This window comes from Lates calcarifer, linkage group LG17, assembly GCF_001640805.2.
Source record: "Lates calcarifer isolate ASB-BC8 linkage group LG17, TLL_Latcal_v3, whole genome shotgun sequence".
In the NCBI taxonomy this organism is placed as follows: Eukaryota; Metazoa; Chordata; class Actinopteri; family Centropomidae; genus Lates; species Lates calcarifer.
In genome coordinates, this window is record NC_066849.1 from 11,186,265 (window position 1) to 11,210,949 (window position 24,685).

The 24,685-nt window shown below is 44.2% G+C and overlaps 1 protein-coding gene across 1 annotated transcript in view; it reads left to right on the forward strand.

Annotated features, from left to right (window-relative positions):
• The first annotated feature begins 13,279 nt into the window (after window positions 1-13,279).
• The window catches only part of trabd2b (TraB domain containing 2B), a 66,751-nt gene continuing 55,345 nt past the window's right edge, over window positions 13,280-24,685 (forward strand). Inside the window, exons 1-2 of the mRNA XM_018667463.2 lie at window positions 13,280-13,823; window positions 16,560-17,129. Coding sequence (XP_018522979.1) covers window positions 13,710-13,823; window positions 16,560-17,129 — 684 coding nt within the window. The 5' untranslated portion in view covers window positions 13,280-13,709. The remainder of the gene's footprint in view (window positions 13,824-16,559; window positions 17,130-24,685) is intronic.

Genomic DNA, 24,685 nt, shown 5'->3' on the forward strand with positions numbered 1-24,685 from the left:
AGTTTGGTCTCTGTCTTTCGTTTGGTCTCCCTCTCTCTCTCTCTATCTCTCTCTTTCTCTCTCACACACACACACATGCACAACCAAGAAAATTATGCTCCTCTTGGGTTTGGTTGACACAAAGCATATCTGTGTGAGCATCACTGCCTTCTCTGTGTGCTCGCTGATCCTTAACCAAGTGAACTTGAGGTCTCCAGTTTTATCGGTTAAATGGAGTCAGCTCCCGAGGGGTACGCCATGGGAGGTTCTCAAAGACGACTTCAAAACACTTCATCTCCTGTTCGTCCGCTGCATGTCTTTGTCTCATCTCCCTCACATCTCCTGCCAAGTCTCTCAGCTGGACCTCCATGCTCAACGCAGAAAAACAAGGAAAGAGAACGAGAGAGCGTGGTGCAGTTTATCTGGATCTTAATAACAGCACAGACCAAACTGGCTGAGGTTATGAGAAAGATTTATAAGACAGTGAGCTCCTTCTGTATGCTAGCCTTTAGTGTCAAGAAGATAGATGGTTTCATTATGCCTCTTCATTGTGTCCATGTGTGGGTGTACGGCACACTGTGCCAGAGCGGTACAGTCTGTGATATGTTCGGGGAAACCATTCTTGCGATCGATGGAGCTCTTTGAGAAAATTAAACCCCTCTTGTAATTGTTAGAACATGTTTTGAATGGTAGGCAAGCCTGTAATGATTTGGCCCAAGTTCCTTGAGATCACAGGACACTGATTTCAAAAAGCAGAAGTTCAGGCTGAGTTTTGTCAAGGGTTAAAATTGGGTTATGGATGGGAATTTGACACTGGAGTGGAGGTTAAAGTTGTGGCTGCCCTGCATTGTTTTCATGGTAAATGGTTAAAAGTTAGGGGCAGCGGCTCTTGGCTCAGCATAGGTGGCAAGGCCAAGGCTTGGACCAGGGGTCAGACACTGAACAGAGTGGCTTTGAGACTGGGACAGGGCCAGTTTAGGGATATGGCTCTAATCCAAATCCACCGCCTCTGTAGAGACCACAGCATGGATCATTATAAGATTTGTTTTAAAGAGTGATGGTTAACCGCAAAACGGCCCTGTTGCCTGAGAGCTGAATGGCCTCCTGGGTTTAGACAAGCTTGTGGAGGTTTGTTGAGGGCTGGGAAGCCCCGCGAGAAGCAGATCAGGGCTGGCTGGTTGATAAATCACAGCCGCTGCGGGGGGAGCCCACAAGGCCGGCCTCTAGTCAAACCTCGAACAGGCCTGCTGGAAAATACTGGGAAACTCTGTGGAGAGGCAGGCAGTAACATGCTCACACACTCCCACCCAACCAGACACACACACATACACACACAGGTCTATAATTGCATCGTAATGGATTTAATAGTGAAACACAGTCACACGCACACTCACAAATTTCATTCTGGCAGCTCCAGTTGGATTTTACAGTAATTTCATTAACAGGTGTCCATTTTCCAGCACCTCAGCTCTGGTGTGTTTGACAGAACATCCATTTAAATTGGACTGAGAGGATTCAGGTTCACCTCACTGAAGGATACATAGCAGCTTGCTCCAAAACTTTGGATCGGAGGAGACATTTTTCTAATCACTAATCCCCCAGTACTTTCAGTGACACCGTGTTCCCACTAAACCCATTAAGATGCAATCATAAGCCCTTGTCTGAGCCTATGGCTCGTCCACAGCTATGTGATGATGGAGCTGGAGTTACTCCTTTGCATAAAAATGATTTGGTGCAGTAATTCAAAACCAGCGCATTACTTTCATCGTAAAGATTACATCTTCATTTTTATAATCCTGCAACTTCAGTCATTCCTGTTCCATTCATCTGTAAAGGAGGTGGAGCTTTTCACAGAAAGTTCTCTCTGTGGATACCCTGCCATCCAAAAAACATCACCTCCTTCAAATGTCATATTTAATCTTAAAATCTCACCTCCTTTGAAACAGGTCAAATTGCCAGTGGCCTCAATTCACTGCATCCAAATGTATTTATTATTATTATTAATAATAATAATAATAATAATAATGGAAGTTAAAATATTTAAATAAAAATTGGTGAGAATAGAGAATTGTTCACAAGATTGTCTTTCATGCAGTTGCACGAGAGGATTCCCACTTATTTACTGTATCTAAAATGGTGCTGTATTTCATGATAACCAACTATAGCACATCCATGACAGGATCCCTCCATTTTACATCAGTTTTTCCTTCCCCAACACTTTGACAGTGGTGCATAAGCATAAACTCAAATTTTTAACACCAACTTTTATTAAACCAGAATCTCTCTCTCTCTCTCACTCTCTCCCTCTCTCCATCTATCTCTTTAGCTCTCTCTCTCTCACGCACACACACACACACACACACAAAAACACACCACAGTCACATAGCAACCAACAAAGCCAAGACAAACAGGAACTCCGGGATCATTCAGTCATTTTTATCAACATCTTCTTCGCTTTCCTTCCCCAAATGATGTCTGGCTTCGGAAATGTTTCCACTAAACAGTTGAGTCTCCGTCAGGGCTTACGGCGGGATTAGAGCTCAAATTACTGACTCTGTGGCTCATTTACTCTCTGAATCCACAGTCTTCAAAACAAAAGTTGCATGTGGACATGTCCAGTGATATGATAATAGCATGAAATGAGAAACACATTTCAGGGGAGAAACCATTTCCAGCGGGAGAGGCTTTTATGTGTAACGTTTGATGTTACAACACATAGAGGATGTGAAAGGCAAGAGCAGAGACACAAGCAAAGATGTGCCGTTCGTTCGACTGAACTGATCAGCGAGAGAAAGAGGAGCAGTAGCAACAGTGTAAGATACAGTAGGTTGAAACTAATGAAAAGGAAAAACACATACTGGTAGTTGGCAATAATATAGCAGTGCAAGCAATAACAGTTGTAGTTGTAGTGGTGGGCCAGCTGGATATCAAAGGTGTATTTAATTACCTTCATTACACTATTAGCATTGTTATTGGTCTGAACTGAGGACACAATAACAAAACAGATGTCAGATTAACATCATTTTGGACTGTAGAGTGATTAATGATAGTGATTATATTTTCCCCTGTGAATGGTTGTTGTTAATCCAAATAATTTCTCTATGTAAACAGTTTTTCACTTACAGTACTTTTTACCCTCTGAACAGTCATCTCTGATCAACTCCTAATTCAGGAAATTATTGCTTAAATGAGAAAAATTAGACAAAGTTTTTGAACTGAATCAAACAATATTGCCACAAAATGGTAAGATCACAAGTGCTAATTTTACGCAGTTACAATATCTGTTGGACACAGTCATGAGGTTCTAACCACTGTCTAAACAACACAAGGCTCATTTTGGTCGCTGGTGTTGCAAAATATTTGGTTTTGGATAAGTCTGTTTGCAGTTCAAGTGGTTTGCTGAAGCCTGCATCATCCAGCTATTGTTATCTCCCTCATCTGTCTGCAAAACCGCATGGTTGACAGCATTCCATGCCCCATTTACCATCTTCTGAGACATTATCACTGTATGCAGCCAGATAGCTTCATAAGACACTGCTGGCTGACTCCAGTTACGACCTGCCCCCCCACGCCACATCCAAACACACAATCTCACTGGAGAGATGAGGGTGAGTATCATGAAATATTGTGTTATCATGTGCTGGATATCTGATATCCAGGACGCTCAATTTGGCAACTAAAGAGCATTGCATGTGGTAGTTTGCCATGAAATCAAAGCAGACAACAAACAATATACAAACATGATTTCAGTGAACATAACTCTTCTTGGTGCACAGAGTACACTGCTAAACCGCTTTCAGCAACAGCTAACTATATATATATATATATATATATATATATATGTGTGTGTGTGTGTGTGTGTGTGTGTGTGTGTGTGTGTGTGTGTGTAAGTGGTCTTTCTGGATAATTTGACCCTGAATGGCTGAACATATATAGAATATATATAGAATATGGCTGGGGGAGGGTAAAGACAAAATGGCGGCAAATAGGGTGAAGGAAGGGGAAGAGAGAGTTACGAGGGAACGCCACTTCACTTCACAAGAACAGTAGACTCTGTATCCTGTGTGCTCAGATTACTTCGTAAATGCTACTCTGTCAGCTTCATTTGAGAGCCCCCGATATCAAAACAGAACACAGTCATCTCTGGGCGTGTGCATAGTGTTGAGTGAGTGGCCGGTACATTGGCTCGGATGTGACTTTCAATCATGATGGCGTGCCTCGACCCAGTAGACTGCGCCGGGCTCAGCTCCGGCTCATAAATCAACCGACTGTCTCACTGAGTCGGCTGCAGAGTTCTGAACTCCCTGGAGTGTAATGTATGCTTTAACCCTCTGCAGTCAGACCAGGCTGCTCTAGTCAGGCCTCTGTATAGACACGGTGGTCAGCAGGGTCAAAGCTTAACTCATGTCTGTGCTGTACGTGACTGGTGTTTGTCAGCAGGTAAGGGATGGGGTGAAAGAGTTTTAACATGCTATACTAATTTGTTTTCATAATTTTATTTTCATGAAAAAGAAAAACACATTTTTGTTATGTTTTGCAACAAAAAGTGAAAAAGTTGTGTAAGGTGTTAAATAAATGCAATCTAGATTATCAATGGAAGAAAAAAATCACATTGCTTTGCTGATTCACTAACTGGGAGCTTTCAAATGTCATATATTGCAAACTAAATGAAAGGTTACGTCCAATACTAATACATTAACTTTCCCAAAAATACCTTTTCTAATGCTCTAGGGATGGAGGTTGGTGGCTCTACCCCTTTGGTCAAAACTGAATCTCAACAATATTGGATGGACTGCTTTGAAATGTTGTACAACCAGTGGTTCCTATCCTACTGACTTTGGTGATCCTGGGACTTTTTCTCTAGCACCACCATGAGGTTCACACATTTACTGTAGTTTTCACTGAAATGTTTCAGCAACGAAAGGATGGATTGCCTATAAAATTTGGCACCAACTTTAATGTTCTACCTCAGCCTCGGCTGTACTTTGTGTTTTGCACTAAATAGCAAATGTTAGCATGCTAACAGTAAGATTGGATTATGGTAAATATTTCACCTGCTACATATCAGCATAGCAACATTGTCACTGTGACCCGGTTAGCATGATGATGTTAGCATTTAGCTCAAAGCACCATTGTTCCTTAGTGTGCTCCACAGAACCGCTAGCATGGCTCTAGACGCTTAATCTTGTGGAAAACACAACAACTAAATTTAACCAGTGTTTTTACAAGCGTCATGGCTCTTGCTATATAGTCCTGAAGACATAACATAATGTCTGATTTTTGAAGGGAGATTATGTAGCAACTTGCTCTTATTTTAAAAGTATTCTACTCTATCAGAACTAATGATGAAGAAGCTGAAAAGTAAGTGAATCACTGAATCATGTCCAGTTTTCCTGCTGACATTAAACATATTCTAGCCGTAACTCTTTATGTACAAAATAAGGGTAAATGCTGGCAGGTTACAATATGGATGTGTCTACTGATACAGTTTGTATATGCATCTGTATTTTTCCCTCCATATTATTGGCTTCCCTAGTGGGGCATTAAGCCTCTCGGTTTGCCCTCCGCTCAGACCTGAGCATCCGAGCTCAGTAAGATTCAGGCTGTAATTCATCTTCTACGAGGCCAGGTGGAGACTGGAGGCTGTCATCGTGATGTTATTGATGGGTTGCGCTCAAACCACAAGGATCTGAGCTACACTCAACCTGGTTTGCTGAAACAAAGCACATTTATGCTGGGCCAGTCTGCACTCCATCAGATAATTATGCAAGAACCAATCTAAGACAATGTTTAGCTATTATCTGCCTGATGTACTGAAGTAGTTAATAGCAGCGGTTAGCGATATCATTACACACGCACATGGCAGCACAACACATGCACACGTCCTGTAGCAGCCCAAACAGAGCTCCAGGCAAGACCATAAATAAATGTAGAAATGAAAGGAGTGGTGAAGTTGGTGTATTTTCTTTTCTCAGTCTCTTACAGCCGATTACAGTATAAACCTTGACACATGTTCAGGATCAGCTGAAGAGGCAGAAAATTACCTCTCAGACCTTTCCTGGAGGATTGTTTGTGTATTTGTCTCTGCTTGTGTATATGTGTGTGTTTGTGTATTCAGTCATAGGGGTCGTGCTGTTTGATGTGTTTCTGCTCTTTGTGTGTGTGTGCTTTGTGTGTGTGTGTTTGTGTGTGTTTTACAGTTCAGTCAGTTCAGTCATACAAGCTGCACTGTTTAATATGTGTCTCTTGACCTACTATGACTATATGTGTGTTTGTGTGTATTTTTTCAAAGAGGCCACGCTGTTTGACATGTCTCAGCTGCATATGCAGGTATGGGTCTGTGTTTATATCAGTGTGTGTGTGTGTGTGTGTGCAGTGTGGTAGCGCAGTCTGCTTCTTGACAGGCTCTGGGCCTGTTGACAGCTCCTCTGCTCCCTGTCAAGCACGAGAACAGCTCTATGTGTGAGTGAAGAGTAGCTGTAGGAACGATGCCTAGAGAGCGGATAGAAGTATATGTGTGTGAGTATGTGTGTGTGTGTGTCACTGTCTATATATGTCTGCTCCTCTGTATTTATCAGACTTTATCACAGAGGCAGATCTTGAAAGCTTCTACCTCCTCCTCTGTCCTCTGTCTACAAATCATTAATTGTAGACACTTTAAAAAACCCCTTTAAAGCAATAAATTATATCTGTGCTTTATCAATACAGAGTCATCAATCAAACCTAATCATCTCCCTCTCTGGCATTCCTGCGTCTCTTCACATCAAGTGCTTTCCATCACCACCTTTTCCCTTTGTGCTTCTTTTAATTTCCCTCTTCTCCCAGCTCCACTATCTCTCCCGCCTGCCTTCAGGTCTCATATTTAGATGAATGTATATCCACACTGACACATGAACTTGAGTCTTCAGGGTTTGTGGGAGCAGACCAGCCAAGTGTTAGAGAGCCTGCGCATTGATCTTGAAAATAAACAGAGCCCAAAAACAAAGGAGATGTGGGGGGGGACACTGAGAGTCAGAAAAGAGCAGATGATGGAGAGGAAGCATGAAATGTCATATTGTGTTACCAAAACAACATTACATGCACAGTGGGGAAAAAAAAGAGGCTTTCACATTATTCATCTCTCTCTCTCTCTCTCTCTCTCTCTCCCACAGCCTTACATTGATTCTGACCTCACTGCTCAAGTCCAGTTTTGTTATTAATAGCAGAGATTGAAGAGCTTTTATCTGTGAAGGCATCATCTGGTTCTTTTTGACAGGGCAGCTGAGTCAAGATGTTTGCCCTTCCTGTGCCTATTTCTGTGAGTTTTAACCACAGGCCTTTGCTGGAGTCCACTCTGACCCAAAGGAGGTCACTCAACGGGTCAGGCATTTGAAGTGTTTTTCTACTTGTAAACGCACGCTCGAGCCACATATCTCCCTAAAATGGCCGCTGATCTAAATCCAGAGACAGTGGCTTTTTTGTGCTGTGAAATACAGGTACGCAATGCGTGGGATTTTGGACACCTGGCTTCACAGATGTGGGTAAACAAAGCTGAAGCCTCATAACTAAACCTACCCCCTCAAACACAATTACATCCAACACAGACCACAACAGCTGAGGTACAGTACCACCACAGACAGAGATGTGCTAGGCATACACCAAACAAACCTCAGATAAAAGCAAGATGAAGTTTCACTGCCACCAAGCTGAACTTTCCACATCCAGGCCAATAGACTCTGAGCTGACTCAGACACCAGACCAGGCTTTGCTTTCTCTAGTCAGTCCTACAAATTCACATTACAGGAGCAAGGAAGAGAACCATGTAGGAAAACAATGTGGCCAGACTGGTTAAAGCAATGCTTCCCCATCTCTGCTGATCTCTAAGCATGATATCTTTTTACCAAGGTGGGCTTTGATGCCATGAATTTACTATACATGTGGCAGAAAAGCCCCCAGTACAATAAGATAATCTTCAAAGAACCTCATTAGAGCAGATGACCGTCTTCAAAAGAAGGTCAAGTCCAAATCCTGATTTTTACAGGACTTAAAGAAGAGCTCATCTGATCCTTCAGGCTGGAATTCATGTGTGGTTCCTGCACACCAGTACAGACCAGAGGCTTTGATTTAATGGTATCATAACACATGCTGTTTATGCTGTGTTCCCCAGTCAGCGCAAAAGGCCTTATTTGGCACTGGCAGCCTCTCTTGAACCCTTTAACCACAAACAAGATGTTGACAATGAACATCAACAGTATTATTCAGACTAACATCAGCTATATATATATATCGTATTTCCATAATATTATGACATGAATACATCTATTGTCCAGTGCTGAGATTTGCAGCAGCACCACTACGGTTGTTGAAATGACGAGAGGGGACACATCATTATTCCTCCATATCTTATTCTTCTACCATTTGAATAGCCAAAAGGTAGATCTGTTTAACAGCAGGAGGAGCCTTTTCACTCCTCCACCTCTCCTGCTTTGGCTCTCAGGGGTAAATGGGGCAGAATGAGAGAGAAGATAGCAGGGGGGTTCCCGATATGGATAATACAATTACTCACAATGCCAATGATCAGTAGGAGAGAGCAGAGTGCATCATGGGATGACTTTGCCAGCCAAGCCTTTGATGTGAGAACATTATAGGCTCTAGAAAACAAATACAAGATATGGCTCTCTCTGAAGAGAACTGGTAAGAGTGTGTGGATTTGTGCAAAAAAAGCCAAAAATAAACATCATGATCAAAACTGTTGCTTGACTAAAATCTCAGAGGAAGAGCCATCCTGACTATGCCCATGACAGTGATGTATGTTTGTGACTAGCAAGGCAGGCTTCCTTCATCTTTAAAGCAACATTAGGCAACGATTTTACCCAAAGATAACAGCTGCAAAATCATTCTGATGGTTCAATGACTTGTAATAGGGAGAACAGTGCCTCTGTCATTCCAGCTCCACATACCAAACACCTGATGTTGCTCTGTAACTTGGGCTGATTGGGTATGATATGCAAGAAGTGCATTATTGAATGATAGTCAGCACCACAAAACTGAATCAATCAAGAGTAATGCTGAACTGTGTATCAGTTACAAAGACTAAAAAAACTCATTAAAAACCAGCATTCATCTCTGATATTCAGTGAGGAAACTTTGAAAATATCAAATATTATTTGACATGTTTGTTACAGTGACAGCACTTCTGGCTCGGGAAGCCAGGCATCACGAGGAGTATACGCCGTTTGTCTGTGTTCCAGTTCAGTGAGGGGGACTATGCAGTCTGAGCTCCAGTCAAGCGTTTGATAGGCTTTATTTTCTGTACATCAGCTGTTAGCCTCTAGGCGAAATGCTGCATACAGTACCCTTCACCACTCAGACTCAGAGCCACAGAACAGAATTTAATGTGCCAGCAGTCCTGTATCTAATTACCACTTGTTGCTGCACAGATGGCTAAAGAGAGAATTACAAAGTGTTGCTTTAGATGAAGAGTCATCTACAGGTCGCTGACATATTAAAAGAAATCTCAAAATGAAGAATACTGAACTACTCTTTTAACTTGTATCTGTAGCTCTGAAATACATTGATCCTTCACTTTTCATATGTAGGAAAACAGATGAATCACATAGATACTGTACTCACCCCTTGAGGATTGACATTCCATATGGCAGTCCCACACTTAACTTAACTGCTAACAGGTATGTCATGTATACAATACAAAGTAAGGACCTGATTGGGATACCTGGGAACATAATGTCACAAAAAAATGAAATGAAAAACACCTGCTGCTGTTTGATTTGTCTTAATAAAAGTCTTGCAGCTACTGCTACAGAAATAAAGCTGCGCTCACTGGCTAGATGTCTGTGTTTCTGTCTTTAACAGTTTAAATTTCCCATTTTAAAGTGCCTCTGATCTGACTCAGCTGAGTTCCTTTCAACACTTAGGGTAAATAATAATCACTTTAAATCAGATTCATATTCCTCTTCCCTTACGTCACCCCAAAACAATGACAGACAAAAAAAAAACAAAAAAAAAAACAAAAACACGCTGCTTCCAGAAAAACAACCCTGACACTTTATCTCTTCCTCTCATCTTTCCCCACCTGCTTTTGCTCATTCTGGATGATGAAGATAGACAGATAGCCATCCGCTGCATGTGTTGACACGCAACAGGGGACGTCACTGCGAGGACCACAGAGAAAACAACGTAATATAGATCTGTTTGTCAGTAAACACCATCTAAGTCAGGGTGTGCATGTTCCACAAACATAGGCTGTCTGAGGCTTTTAATAGATTCATTTTGGACCCCCCTTCTGGCATTCCTATTAACATTATTCTCTTCCTTCTCTACTACTTCCCATACTTTCCATTTACCTCCCTTTTTCCCAGGATATCCGGAAAGGGAAACCACAATAACATTTCACCAGAGACTCAGTCAATATTATTCCTTGATATCTTCAAAGTGGAACAGAGGATATTGGAGCCCGCGCAAGAGACGGGTGGAGATACTGGAGGGAGTGTGTGTGTTGTAGTCCAGCTGAGAGCACAGACAGAACAGTACAGTGTGGCCTTCACAGTCAGTTTGTGAAAAATGGCAGCCTGAAGCCATGAGCCACTCCTTCATATCCATCAAACTCACATTTTCTTTGAAGCACCATCTCTCTGCCCTCAGGTCAACTATCTCTCTCGCTCCTTCTTTCCTTTGGCCACACCAGGCATAATCTTAATTTCTCTTCACACCACTAGGGGTCCCTGTGCACATGATAAACAAATGCACATACTGTATTCCCAGTCCCATTACCACATCTCTAATAGCTCAGTGGATGTACAGGAATATTTCCTTTTCATGTGGTGTAGCAGCAGTGGTAGCAGTTGTAATAGAAGTACTACCTCTGTCATTACATACCAATACAGAAGTAATGATGGTGGGGGGGCTTCTGCACAACATCACACAGACAAGCAGCCGTGGAGCCACAAGGACAAGTAGACACAGGATCCTTAGAGCTGCAGGGCCACAGACATTAACAAGGTCTCTTCATTCTCTCTTTTCCTTCCCCCTCCCTCCACATGTGCTTTTTGTCTGTCTGTCCATATGGAGCACATACTCTGTATAATGGACACATTCACAAAAAAATATGCAAAGTCAGTGAAAGAGGTAGAAAGCGTGGATACTGGCAGGGTTTGGCTGCAGATACACTTTGTTTAACATTTCAAGAATACCTCTTTCTCTGAACCCACCTCCTCTCTAGTCTCCCTCCTCCTTCTCTCGTTCTCTCTCTAACGCCTCCCCAGATGTGCGTTTTCGTACGTGAGCTTTTCCGTGGTCTCCCTAACAGAACATTAACTTAAAAGCCTTCTTTCGTCCCCGGCTATATGTGCGCTATGCTGTAAGCGCTGGCCTCCATCCAGGAATCTCCCTCAGCCAGCCGCTCATAAGCCCTCTTCTAACCGGCCAAGAATGCGAAAAAGCTCCTTCAAAGAGAAGTCTTCTGCAAGGTGTGGTTAAAGCAGGTACCCGAGTCCACAGGTGGCCATATTAGAGCAGATGAAACCGCTAACTGAAATCCCACACCTGTCTCGCAGCAAGAGCCATAAAGGGGAGAAACAGAGCAGCAAGGATCAAAAAAGATTAGATTAGATCAACATAGTTCTATTGTGTTATTCCTTTATACACCGCCTTCATGCATCTACAGGATGCATTCAAGTAGGCCACTGTGGAAAAGCATAAAACAAAGAAATATTGACTTTTCAACCTCTCCGATGATCAAATCCTGATGAATGGCACCCAGTAAAAGCAGTCAGAGTCAAGGGTCAAAGGGCAGAAGTGTCAGAGTTTTACAACGTGAAACTGTGTTAAAAGACAAGCTGATCAAAGACGCTCGGCACAGGCGTCCAATCTGCCTCATCTGAGTGGAAAATACAATGAGCATGCGGGGGACAGTCCGCCGCTGACAGAGCCGCCCAGGACGTGAGCAGGAGTGAGCGCAGAGTGGTGAGAAGAGGAGTGGAGAGGAGGAGGCGAACACGGCCCCAAGGACAAAGAGCTGCTTGTCCAAGGTCTGTCTGCTACACCAGCCTGCGGGGTGAGGGTGTGGGGCAGGACGGGGGACCCGGTGCCACTTGTTTGAGGGGTCTGCATGATAAATTTCCCACTACTTGACTCTGTCACACTGTCTGCCACTTGGACAATAACTGAGGTCAGAGCAGAGTAGCAGCGCATTGACATCGTGGCCCCTGCACAGAGATGGCCCGCTTTCTCTCATCGTCATGAGGGGTTTATTTCAGATCCGCCCCGCTCCACATCATCATGGCTAATACATCTTAAGAAGAGCGGCAGGCTGGAAATAAATAAAACACTTCTCACAGTTGTCTCTACTCTGACTTGTTTATTTGCGACCATTAATCATGCAGATGAGGTCTGAAGCTCTGCGCCGCAATGTGACCCTCAAACGCTCCTACTACATGCTGCTGCTCCTGCTGCAGGGTTGTCAAACAGAGAAAGACAGAGATAAATGGAATCCCGCTGAAGAGGAAGCACATGACAACATTTGAAAAATTGCTCATTTACGTCTTTGGAATGACTCTGCTGAAAAGCAAACCAAACAAAACTCTGACCTGCCAGTGCTGTGCGGGCCACCTGCCCTCCAGGCTCTGCATTACTGGTGACGGCTTTTCTCTAAATTAAGAGCACAGAAATCCTACGCGACTCCACGATTTTGAACTATTATGCACACTGCCATTGGCACAGAGAACAATGAACAGTTAGACTGGACATCTGCACAAGAAGACCATGCAATGCAAGTAAAAGCATCAGAGAAAGCTAGTAAGTGGACGATGAGCTATGACATCTTGAAGCCTCTAGAGGTTGAGATATAATACCACAGAGATCCCTACAGTAACAGAAATCTAATACATAAAATAATAAAAAATAGTTCATCAGCTGCAGTATAAATTAATTGCTTATTGATTTTTTTTTTTTTATTAAAAACTAATTAAAAATGTGATACCAGGGGAGATCAAAAATATTAAGCAACCATATGCAATCCCTATTGAGCACGAAAGACATTCTAGCATACTATAAGACATACTTTTGGCCTCATGCTGATACCATAGGATAGAAGAACAACCACGCAGTCTGAGGAAACGTCCAAACTCACACTGCAAGACGTTTTAAGAACATTTTAAGAACATTCAGTCACCACTCTGCAGCTCCTTTTGGTTCTGTCTTGAGGGGCTTTACTCACGCAAACCTGTCAATCCCTCTCTGAACCTGCGCTCCCTCCTCTTAAAAGAAGCAGGGGTGGATGTGTGTGTGTTGAGTGTGTATGTTGAGCGTATTTGGGGTGGGGTAGTGGGGTTACTCAAATCGTCCCACCTCCCTCTCTCCCAGTCAAGACGCTCCAAACTTGCGGAGCGCACCGCGGAAACAATCCAAAGAGTTTTTTCAGCTCCTGCTGCAGAGGACCGCACCGAGCTGAAAAACAGGGAGACGGGAAAAAGTTTCAGAAATCAAGAAGTTGGGAGAGAGAGAGAGTGAGTGAGAGCGTCGGGAATGGCGAAGGGGCGGAATGGTCCTCCAGCCGAGCGGCACATGTGAGCCAAGAGGCCACCGGTAACGTTTTTTTTTTGTTTTTTTTTTTAAATTTCGGAGGAGACGGAGAAGGAAAAAGGGCCAGCGAGAGGAGAGCATAAAGGAGAGGAGGGAAAAACTCTTCTGGGAGCAGACTGTCACAAGTGTCCAAAAAGTGTCACCTCGACACGATGGTCTGTCTGCCGGGATTCAGCTGGGTCTTCCTGAGCGCTCTCCTGCACGCCGTGGCACCCTGGGGCGCAGAGCGACGGGACAGACCGAGGCAGTGCGACGCACCAAAGTCGGTGAGTCGTCTTTATCAAGTCAAGGACATAATCCTACCTGACATATATACGCAGAGTCGACCGCAAAACGGCATTATATGACCCCAAATGACAGTTTGATACTCAGCCTGCAGAAGTGAGACAGTGACAGCGACACGTTAATAACCTCTGGTTACAGAAATAATTAAATGAAACATCTTCAGTAGCTAGTTATTATTTTTACAGGACACCACAACGGGATGGAGGAGGGTACTATCATGTAGTCATATAACCTGTTCATAAAAGTTCCCTAAAACTTTATATATTGCAAAGGTCAAAGGTTACGACCTTTTAAACATTTAAATGCTTTTTATTATTAGATGATAAACTGAAGTGTAATGAAGTGAAAGGATGAAGGAATTAATTTGTGAATGAATATTGCCAAAGTAAAGCCTAATTACTGCCTAGAATGTATAATAATAATAATAATAATAATAATAATAATAATATATGTTCTGTATTAATAATAACTAATTAACACTGCCAACTATCTTTTAACATATGTATGAGCTCCCTCAGAAAATCGGTGGCTATAGTATGAAGAGACCTTAGAAATAAAGAACGTTCGCCAAGAGACATCGTTACCGATGAGCGCCAACTTTATGGCCGTTTAAGTGACAAACACAAGTGGGGAACACCCACGGGTGACTTAACTTCATTTGGAAAAGCTTCTGACCTTTCAGAAGCGATCGGTGTTACAGCGCGACGCACGGCCCATGAAAACCACTTGATCGGCTCGTATTGGTAAAAATGACGGATGCGGGTTCGAACTCTCGCAATCGTGAGGAAATTGCTGCAGCGGCGGCGGCGGCGGCTGCGGCGCATAGCAACCAGCCATATGCACACTCAAACAGCTCAGTTATAACATGCCTGCCCGTCAGTCTGCATAGCACTATGAATGCACATGATGGAAGGGGGGGGGGAGGTGGGGTTAATCAAAATCATGACTGCAGACATCACATCCAACACTCTTCTCTTCTGAGAGGAGAAAAAAAATCACAACACAATGAAATACATGACCTCTACAACAGCGTTTTTAAAAAATGACACTTGGCGGTTCTGCGTGTTATCGAGGTTGTCATTAAGGAGCCGTCTGGAGATCACAGGCTGTGGTTTCATTAGTGCGTGATATCCTATGTGTGGATAACGGATCTGTTGTCAGAGATCACAGAGGGCTTCGTGCTCCTTCGCCTCATGTGATTTGTAATGCGTCAGTACAGTGGTCTCTGTTTTCTGTTAAGAGTAATTTTCCCTATAAAAAAAAAAACGGAGCCCTGCGCGTCGAGGCTCTCCAGAGAAGACCACGCAGCTTCAGCGAGGAAAGGTGGTGGTGGTGGGTGGGGGTCTCTCTTCTTCTTTTCTCAGGAGGACTCAGTCTTAAGGCCCGAACGAGCGTTTGCTGGTTGGAGAATGACCAAACGCATGCGCACGGATGAGAGAAAACCTATAAATTTCCGTGTCTCAAAAAATATGATGGAGAACTAATGCATCCGATGCCGTCCAAACCTTTCCCGTTACCCCGCAGCGTCGGCAGGACCCGGCCAATGTGAAAATTGAATTAAGAAACTCAGAAACAAACTCTGTGTAAACATTGCAGTGTATCTGCGGGGGGGGGCTGAAATCAAATCTAGCACTTTCGATTTATTTTGTCTAGGGGGAGATTGTGCCAGAAATGACTGTAAGTTCACTGCAGTTAATTGCGATGATAACAGAACATCCCCACAAGTTCGACTTCACGGGCTTTTGGCAGCTATTTGAAAACGTTTTATATGACAAAAGGCAGCGTTGGCAGCGTGCGATATAATTGGAACACATGCTGCTGAGGGAAATCTTGATTAAATTTTAGAAGTAAACATTTTCTAAGAATAACTTTATTTTACAGTAATGGGTTTCATCCCTCAAATGCCTGATTACACTGTGTCTCAGAAGCCAGAAGTTTGATATTGTTTATAAAAGCTAATTCTTTTTTTTTTTCCTTATATTTGAATAATGCCAACATCAAAGTCATAGCACATGCACAGCACATTTTCAGAGCACTTAACAAGAAACATATTTTAAATGCAATAGGGCCTTATGCTCATTTAAAGTGGCTGTGATTATTTAATTTCCATCCTGCAGTTGCTTTGTGTAAAGATAACCACCATGGACAAACACTTCCTGTAATATAAGCCATAAACGACGAAAACAGTGCTGTACTTAAGGCTGTCAGCACCACACATTTCCCTGCCTGGGGTAAAAAAAAAAAAATCACAAACAAAAGTATCACCGCAGGGTCAAAGCAGAGAGCAGGTTTCTTTCAGCTTTCGGCTTTTATGAGCTCCAGTGCAGTATATTTGCACTGCAGCCTTCAAAAATGCTTCCCAGGCCGAAAAGAGGCTTTGGCAACCGAGGTATGCACCTCAACAATACATGGTGGTCTGTTTACAGCCCAGAAGGCCCCCCTCTATAAACTCCCAGCCTGCACCGCAGCATCAGGGCCCTCGCAGCACAGCCCCGAGCCGCCGTCATCTCAAAATGGTATTTCAATCTTTAACTTGTCGACCCGAGTCTATGAGCGGGTAAACCACAATAGAGGGAAAATGTGTCAGCTTTGGTTTTAAGGCGAGTCGAACTGCTCCAACATGATGGTTCTGGTATTTTTGTTTCCTTTTGCTCTCAAGATCTTTACCTTCATCTTTTATTTTCTTTCCCTTTCTTCATCCTCTGACTCTTCCGCAGCAAAGTGACATGAACTCCTTCCTGTGGAGAGTAAAGCGAGCACCCCCCCACCCGCCCTCTTACTTATTTGGTACCATCCACGTCCCCTACACGCGAGTCTGGGACTTCATTCCCGACAGCTCCAAGCAGGCTTTCCACAACAGCCACAACATTTTCTTTGAGCTGGACCTGACCGATCCCCTGACCATCTCCAAGCTGACCAGCTGCCAGCTGCTTCCCCACGGGGAGAACCTGCAGACGCTGCTGCCTCGGGACTTGTACCGCCGCCTTAAACGCCACCTGGACTATGTCAAACACATGATGCCTTACTGGATGACGGCCGACCAGCGTGGCCGCGGCCTGTACGCCGACTACCTGTTCAACGCTATCGCGGGGAACTGGGAGAGGAAGAGGCCCGTCTGGGTGATGCTGATGGTCAACTCGCTGACGGAGTGGGATGTCCGGTCCAGGGGGACGCCGGTGCTGGACCTGTTCTTGGCTCAAGAGGCAGAGAGGATGGGAAAGACGACGGGGGCAGTGGAGCGGGTGGAGGAGCAGTGTCACCCCCTCAATGGGCTCAACTTCTCTCAGGTAAGACGGAAGAAGGAACATGTGTATTTCCTCATTTTTGCATCTGATTACCTTTGTGTACACAGCTGGAATAGCTGGAGGAAACTGCAAGGACCCAGGCTTAGAGGGGGCATGAGAAGGTCCTAACACTGTGTATCCTCTATCCTTCTTTTTGTAGTAAAGTAGCTCTGAAGACAAGCAAGTTAGACTCTACAATCTGCTGTAAAAGCTGAGTGCGTGTGCACAGATTTTGGGTGTTGCACCGTCTCTGAAAGAAACAGCCAGAGAATGTGGGAGAAGACAATATGAGGAGAAAAAAAAGGTGATTAAAACACGCCTGGTGGAGACAGCTTTACGGTTATGGATGTCCCTCCACCTCACTAAACAAACACACTCAACAGCTGAATCTGCAAAGAGAGTGTCAGGCTGAGTAATGTACATGCAGGACAGATAAGAGAAGGTGAGAAGAGTGTGGAGCTCTCTCTTTCATTAATGCAGACTGTCTGTCTGGCTGCCTGTGGTAAACGCGGTGGGGCTCTCACTGTAATCAGAGACCGACAGATGAACGAAATAACCTAATTACTTGATGAGCAAAACATGGGGAACATATCCATCTTCCATTTCGTGTGTGATGATAAAAAAAAAATGATGGGAGCATGCGTCTATTTAAAGAATTAGTCAGTTGGAGATCACCTAAGTCGGAGGCTGGAGACCATTTTTCAAACTGTGGGAGGTCCCAGAAAAATATGTGATGAGCAAGAGGAGGATGCTCTGCTCTAATACAACCTTTGATCCACATTAAGGAGGAAAAACATCTCAGTATGTGTATGTGTGTATTCATAACCCAACACATGTGCTTTGCATGCACAACACGCCACACACGAAGCCACGCTGAGAGCAAAGCTCCATACATGCACATCGGCGGTGCGGCACAAACAGAATCTGTGAGGGCGTATGCCTCCATGTGACAGGGTCGGAGTGCTCGGGGGGCTAATTTGAGAGGCACTGGGCTCCTAGCCTCTCCTCTTTCATCGACACCTCCTAACTACGCTGTCAAAGTCGTACTGCATGGCCCCGCGCATGCCTGAGAGCTTTACTGCCCCTAGAAATAAGCTCTAAGCTCAGCAAGACACACTGTTGCTTCTCAGTAATGAAGAGGACAAGTGGTTTTCTTATTATTAGTGGATTCATGTGTCTTGTTTTTTCTTTACTTTGAAGTAGCATCAGCCTAACTGACCTAATGCTGGCAGGCACTGCCCCTAAAAACAACACTGTTTTAAATTAGCCTGTAACAGAGTTTGGCAGTGTAGTGTCTTTAGAAAACAGTGCTTATGTTCCCGGAGAACTTCTGTTCTGACTTCAGTCCTTATAATGTATTGTTCCTCAGTGAAAAGCACAGGCAGAATGCACTGAATTTACAGTTGATAGTAAAACTTTTACAAGACAGGTGCTCAAATTCAGATAAGAGTTTTATTACCATGGAAATTCAGTCAAAATCGGATCACGGATAACTTGAATTTCACCCCAGCACAGCACAAGCACCGCCGGACTTCTGAGCTTCCAACCCCCATCGTTTCCAGATATGTATGAGAACAATTCAGAGCTGAACTGAAACTGACATGGAAACCATTATTCTCAATTATAATAATTTGTGATTTAATCTGAACACTATGGTTGATTGGATCCCTCTACGCTTGACTGTAACAGCGATGAGGTCAGAGAGGGATGGATAGACAAAAGAGTCAAAGAGAAAATGCGTGGGTGGGAATCAGAAGAAAGAGAAGTGAGACGCTGGAGAAAGAAAGGCAGAGATAGAGGACTGACTGGGGAACGGGGGGGAAAAAAGTGTAAAGGCAGCAGCAGTATGGGGTTGAAAATGCGGGGAAACTGATGTGCGTTGTCTCACCGCTAACGCTAATCTGAAACATGAGCAATTCTTCAAGGGAGATCTGAGTTGGAAAAGAGTTCAAACTCTGCTGACCCCACGTATTATTTGTTCCCAATAAAAAGTAGCTGCTTACAGGATCCTGTAACTTTGCTCGTATAAAGGTGAACGCTGGTGATTCATCCCCTATCACACTGTGGATTTGTCACAGGCACCTGGCAGTAGAAATAGGACCAGGAGGAGACGGGTGGTCTCGAAGGCACTGGTTTGTCTAGCTCTGCAGGTTGAGCTGTTGAGGGGGAGCTTCTGACCTCAGAAGATGTTGTTTTTGAGACAAAAAGCAGTACAGCAAATAAATCATCCACTGTGGTGTAAGAGAAGGTGGAGTTGCTGTTTGTAGTACAGTGACTTTCTGTTTGTAGTGGTGATGTGGGGGGACACGTTAAGTGTGCCAGAGCCCTCTTTCAGACAGTTGCGGTCTAGTGAGAGCTCTCTGTCTGTCTGAGACCTCTCTATCGTCTCTTTGGATCACAGAGAGGTGTGGATGTCTCCGCGAGAGGGGGCTTAGAGGCTGTGGAAACAAAGGCTGGTCATGATGCATGGTTCTTCTCCAGTTCCGAGGAGGCCAATGTAGGCTGACAGCTGGGCGGGCCGACTAGTAACAAAGCCTTTGTGAATGCATCAAGTGGGAAAGCTAGGAGGGTGCAAGCTGTGTTCCCAAGTTCAAGAAGTCAGTGTCATCCATTATACTTCCTTTTCCCTAAAGTGCGGATTGCTAAATTACCAGCATGACTTACCAAGTAAATGTATCTGTTGCCTATTTAAATAATGACTCCGAAGATTTTGCTGAGATCTGCTGAAACTGAAACAGCAGAGTCATGTGCAATGATCTCAGCAATCTCAGCGTCACAGTGGTACAGTGTACCAGTGATGCACAGCACCAAACCACAACAGCTTATTTCCACTTCACTCCTACAATATACAGCATATTGTTGGAGTGAAGATGTGGAACAAAAATGGCTCTAGTGCAAAGCTACTTTTGGGAAAGTTGAGGGTGGCTCCAGCCTGTGGGCCTCTCTCACTCTCAGCAAATAAACACCCATATTTATTTTCCCTGGGTCGCATTGCAGCTGAGGCCACTGGCCCATGTCGGGGAGAAATTACATCATATCGGTGGCGCCTGTCTCCCGGGCAGGGGTCAAGGGTCGCGGTGGGAGGTGGTAGCGGAGCCGCGGAGCAGCGGAGCGGTAAGGAGACTGGCGGTCTGCTTGGGGTCATTCTGGGCACTGCTGAGCAGGCAGGCAGCACCCAATCTGATAGAGTACCTGGCTCAACCTCTGACCAGGCTGAGTTTCCATCAGCTTGGGCTATTTTGTGTGTGACTGTGTTTGTGTGTGTGTGTGTGAGAGAGAGAGAGAGAGAGAGAGAGAGAGAGGGAGGGAGAGTGAGAGAAATGGCTGACTGTCGGTACACCTCAGTGTTGTCACCTCAGAGCTGGAGAGGGGACTGGGTGAGGGCTTTTAAGGGATGGGAAGGTGCTAGGTGACAGAATCCGGTTTCCTCTCAGCAGGAGGGTGTCCTCCTGGAGAGGAGGAGCCCTGTTTACAGCTTCACTGACAGTCTGATATGTCTATTTCAATCAGCGCAGCTCCTGTGCCATCTTTCTGCTAAGATGTCAAGCTGAGGATTACTGTCGCGCTGACGCTGCAGCCTCACACGAGCTGTGGTCACAGTGGGAAACATTCAGGCCTAGAGATGTAGATAAAGTATCATAACAATGTATTTCTTGATGGTTTTTTCCGATATATTGTATCTATGAAAACATCCAATGAAGATATATGCTGTTAGCATACCAACGATTAAGTTTACACACTGTGGTCATAAAGTGAAACTCCCCATAAGTCAGTGTGACTTTTTAAGATATTCAGTTTAATTTGTGTTTGTGTTTGGTTCTCCAATTCAGGTTGAACCTCATAAAGTGCAGTATATGGCCCTAGAATACAAATCAGTGATTTGAAAATGATTTTACAACAGTAAAAGTAAAATACAGCACATATCCAGGAGGAATGTTTTTCTCCGTACAGATCCAAAGATTTCTGGCTGCGCATGGAAGTTATTTGATGAGCATTTATGGTAAGCAGTGAATGTAATAGTGTGGGCCCAGGGTAGTGAACGTCTCCAAAGGCTGGGCAAGGGTTGCTAAGAGAAACAGCAGAAATGAAATCAAAATAAGATTCTCATGCGTCGTATCAAATCATGCTTCGCTTTGTGTTCCTTGGCCCGTGTTCACCTAAACAGGACATCTTTAAAGGGAGGAATTAAGTAACATCCAACCTTACCCATATCCAAATATTTACATTCCGTGACGGGTGTGTAAGTTTGGGTTTGAATGGATGTGTTGGCCGCAGCGTCTGACTGATGGAAAAAGCGATTTGGTGTCTGTGCTTCGTTCCTCTGTTCTCTGACCTCCTCATTCCTTCTCGTTCTCCTCTCGCTCCCTATCTTTCTCCCTGACACATCCCGGGGCTCTGGTTGTCTCATTGCTAACCCATTGCTCATCTGCACACATACACAGCAACACACACACACACACACACACACGTTATGAGTGGAAAAAGAGGTGGAGGAAGGAGGAGGAGAAGGGGAGGAGGAGATTACCTTTAAAGTGTGCTGGCGACGTGTCTCCCCTCTTTAAGCATGACATCTGAGGGTGTTTCGCATCTAAGCTATAATTACCTGCACAAATATGTGGAAAACTGCGAGGCTACACATATCAGGTTGATCATCTGGTCCCGTCGGCAGGCAGACGGCAGTCCCACTGTTGCACTAATGACTTAATAGGCCCCTTAATGACCAAATAGCCTGCTGCCATCCAGAAGCACTTAGACAATTATGTGCTGGCCAGAACACTGCAGGCTGACGGCGGGATGGAGGGAGGCACAAAGGCTAGATATGGATGCTGAGAAAACAAGGGGCACTGTGCACTTGACAACTGCATAAATCACGGTTTCTTTTACTCGATTCAAATATCATTCACATGTGAGAGGTCAGGGAAAAAAACTGTTAAAGCTATGATTGAGTTTGATAGCAGGCGGCAGACAAAAGTTGATGGGAGACTAGTACAATGTGGCTACATGAAATGTTCCGTTTAAAATAAGTGCTACAATTTTAGCGTTTTCTTAACTGGAAAAACTCCAGTCAACTCCACTTTCTCTACTTACTTCCACTTAGTCATTTATCCAAAGTTGAAAGCAGCGACTTCACCGACTAATAAATCATGCCGGGATGGTGGGAATTTTTATTGAATTTTTTTTATTTTCTAGGGTTGAATTTTTTTCTGTTTATTCTGCAGAGCTTGTACTTTTGTTGAAAAACTTCATCAGTCAAAAGTGATCTATTCACTCGCTCCTCTGTGCTGCTCTATGAACTCACTGCATTGTCTCCACTCAGTGAATCCAACAGAGGTCACGTCCCCCCTCGCTCTTTGAGTACCTGAGAGACTGGAGGTAATGACTCCACCACATTGTCGCTAAGCTGAGTGCCGCTGAGGCAGCGAGTAAAGCGTGGCAGGTCGGAGCGCTCTTCCATACTTGAGCATTCGGTGTGCCAAATCCATTCCCTCCTTCGTTCGCCCACGTTCTCCCTTTGGTGGAGAAAATGAGCGTTCCTTTCTGCTTAAATTGTAACGGCCTCACGTCACACTGGATCTATCTTCACTCTGCACTCTTCTTCTGTTGAGGGCCAAAGCTGCTAAGCACACGCCTACACACACACACACACACACTTACACTGCTGTTTCTGTATAATTATTTTGTCATCCTAGCAGTGGAAATTGCAGTAAATCTAACGGCGTTTGAGCATGTTTTCCTGCAGACAGGTAGTCCCAAAGACACACACGCACACACGTTACATTTCTATATTACATATTTGCTCATCACAACAAGGGAAACTGCAGTAAATTGCATGGGGCTGGAGGTTGTTTTCTGAGGGAAGGGCAGGTAGTTTCCAGGAAGGCTGAGGTTAATCTCAAGTTGTCTGGGCCAGAGGCTGATTGATCACAGACAGGAATGTGACTGACTGATTTCCTCAGAGACCTGCTTGGCCCCTCTGGAATGTGGTTGTCTTTTGGGATGTCGTCGTTCTATAACCTTTGTTTAGCCAGGTTAGCCTCTGCGGAAACCACTGGATCACTGTACGTATCTGCAATGTAATCTGTGAGTGCTGCCGAGGTTTGTGCTTTTCTCTAGATGTTATCGCTCATAGCCACATTCTTCCCCAATATATTTAATCCAATTTTGGCTTTGAGATGGGGCTTGAATGCAGAACAACAGTTTATAGTTTGTGAGTACACAAAAAGCACTTTTATTGGTGGTTACTGTATCAAGTGGGCAGCTTCTAACCATTAACTGTTATCTATCGAAGTCATCCAGATTAAATGGCAAAATCCGATTTATGTAACTTCCCATCAGAAAGACACATATAAGTGTTTTCTGATCCGATGCATTTGTCATAGCTGTAAAAATAAAAGCTGATTTTGATGCATTACTGCTATAGTCAAGGTTTGGTTAGATTTAAACACAAAAACGTTGTGGTTAACGTTGGGAAATGATTGCGGTCATGCTTAAAAGACATCAACACTGACTTTTGGTAGGTAACAGGAGGTGAGCAGGAGACTACCTTGTCAAAGTCTTGTTGATCCACCCGACTACCCTGACCTACTGCTACTGCAGATGTTGTGGCTCTTGAACAATGTCACACTGTTTCCTTTGTCACCTGTTTCCTTTGTCTGAATTCATAGCGTGGGACTGTGTTTGAAAAGGAGTAGTTCGTGCAGTGTGTCATCTGACCTCATGGAAAAACAAATGTGTATATAATTGTTCTAAAGAGCCAAACTTGGCCAAGTCTTCACAAGGAGAGGGGAGACATGATATCATTTAAATATGGGGATAATGGTGTACAGTTTCAGACTCTCCAGCCTCTCCTGGAAGACATTGGTGGCGTTGCACTCAGTTGTTAATCTGAAAAGTGAAAGAAATAGTTGTTTAAAGAAAGAGAGGTTCAAACCCTGGCTCCTCTCCAAACTCTGCACAACTCACCAGGCAGTGTGTGAAGTGAGTTTGAATGTTGGATTGTCGGTCTCAGGAAGGTGTGGGGGTTTCTGAAGCTATTCAATGATCCAACAAGCAGTTGCGATGAAACACACTGGCAGCTTTAGTCTGCTTCCAAACATTCACTGCTTAAGCGGTTTATAAGTGTGTGATCACAAGTTGCTCAACCACAGGAGAGCTGCAGCAAGAATTTTACCCATAAACAGACACAGACAATTGGAGCTAAATGGGACAAAGTGGTAGAATGCAATGTGCACTGATTTCTGTCTGCACCATCTATTATTAAAGTCACGGAGGAGCCCAATCTAAATGCACAACAGCCTTAAATAATACCTTGTATTAGTGCTAATAAACATGGGCTATGAGACAGCAGTGCCTGACAAGTAAACAGACAGCGTGGTGTATCTATATCACTCCGTGTGGGTGAACATGGAAAAAAGATTGCCAGTACGCTATGGCATGCAACTTTCCATGTCGGACGCTTGGTGGTCCGAGATGAACTCAACGTCCAGGCCTGCCTGTGACATCAGCCACACATAGTACCACACCTCTCACACACCCCTGGCCAACAGTCATAAATAGGT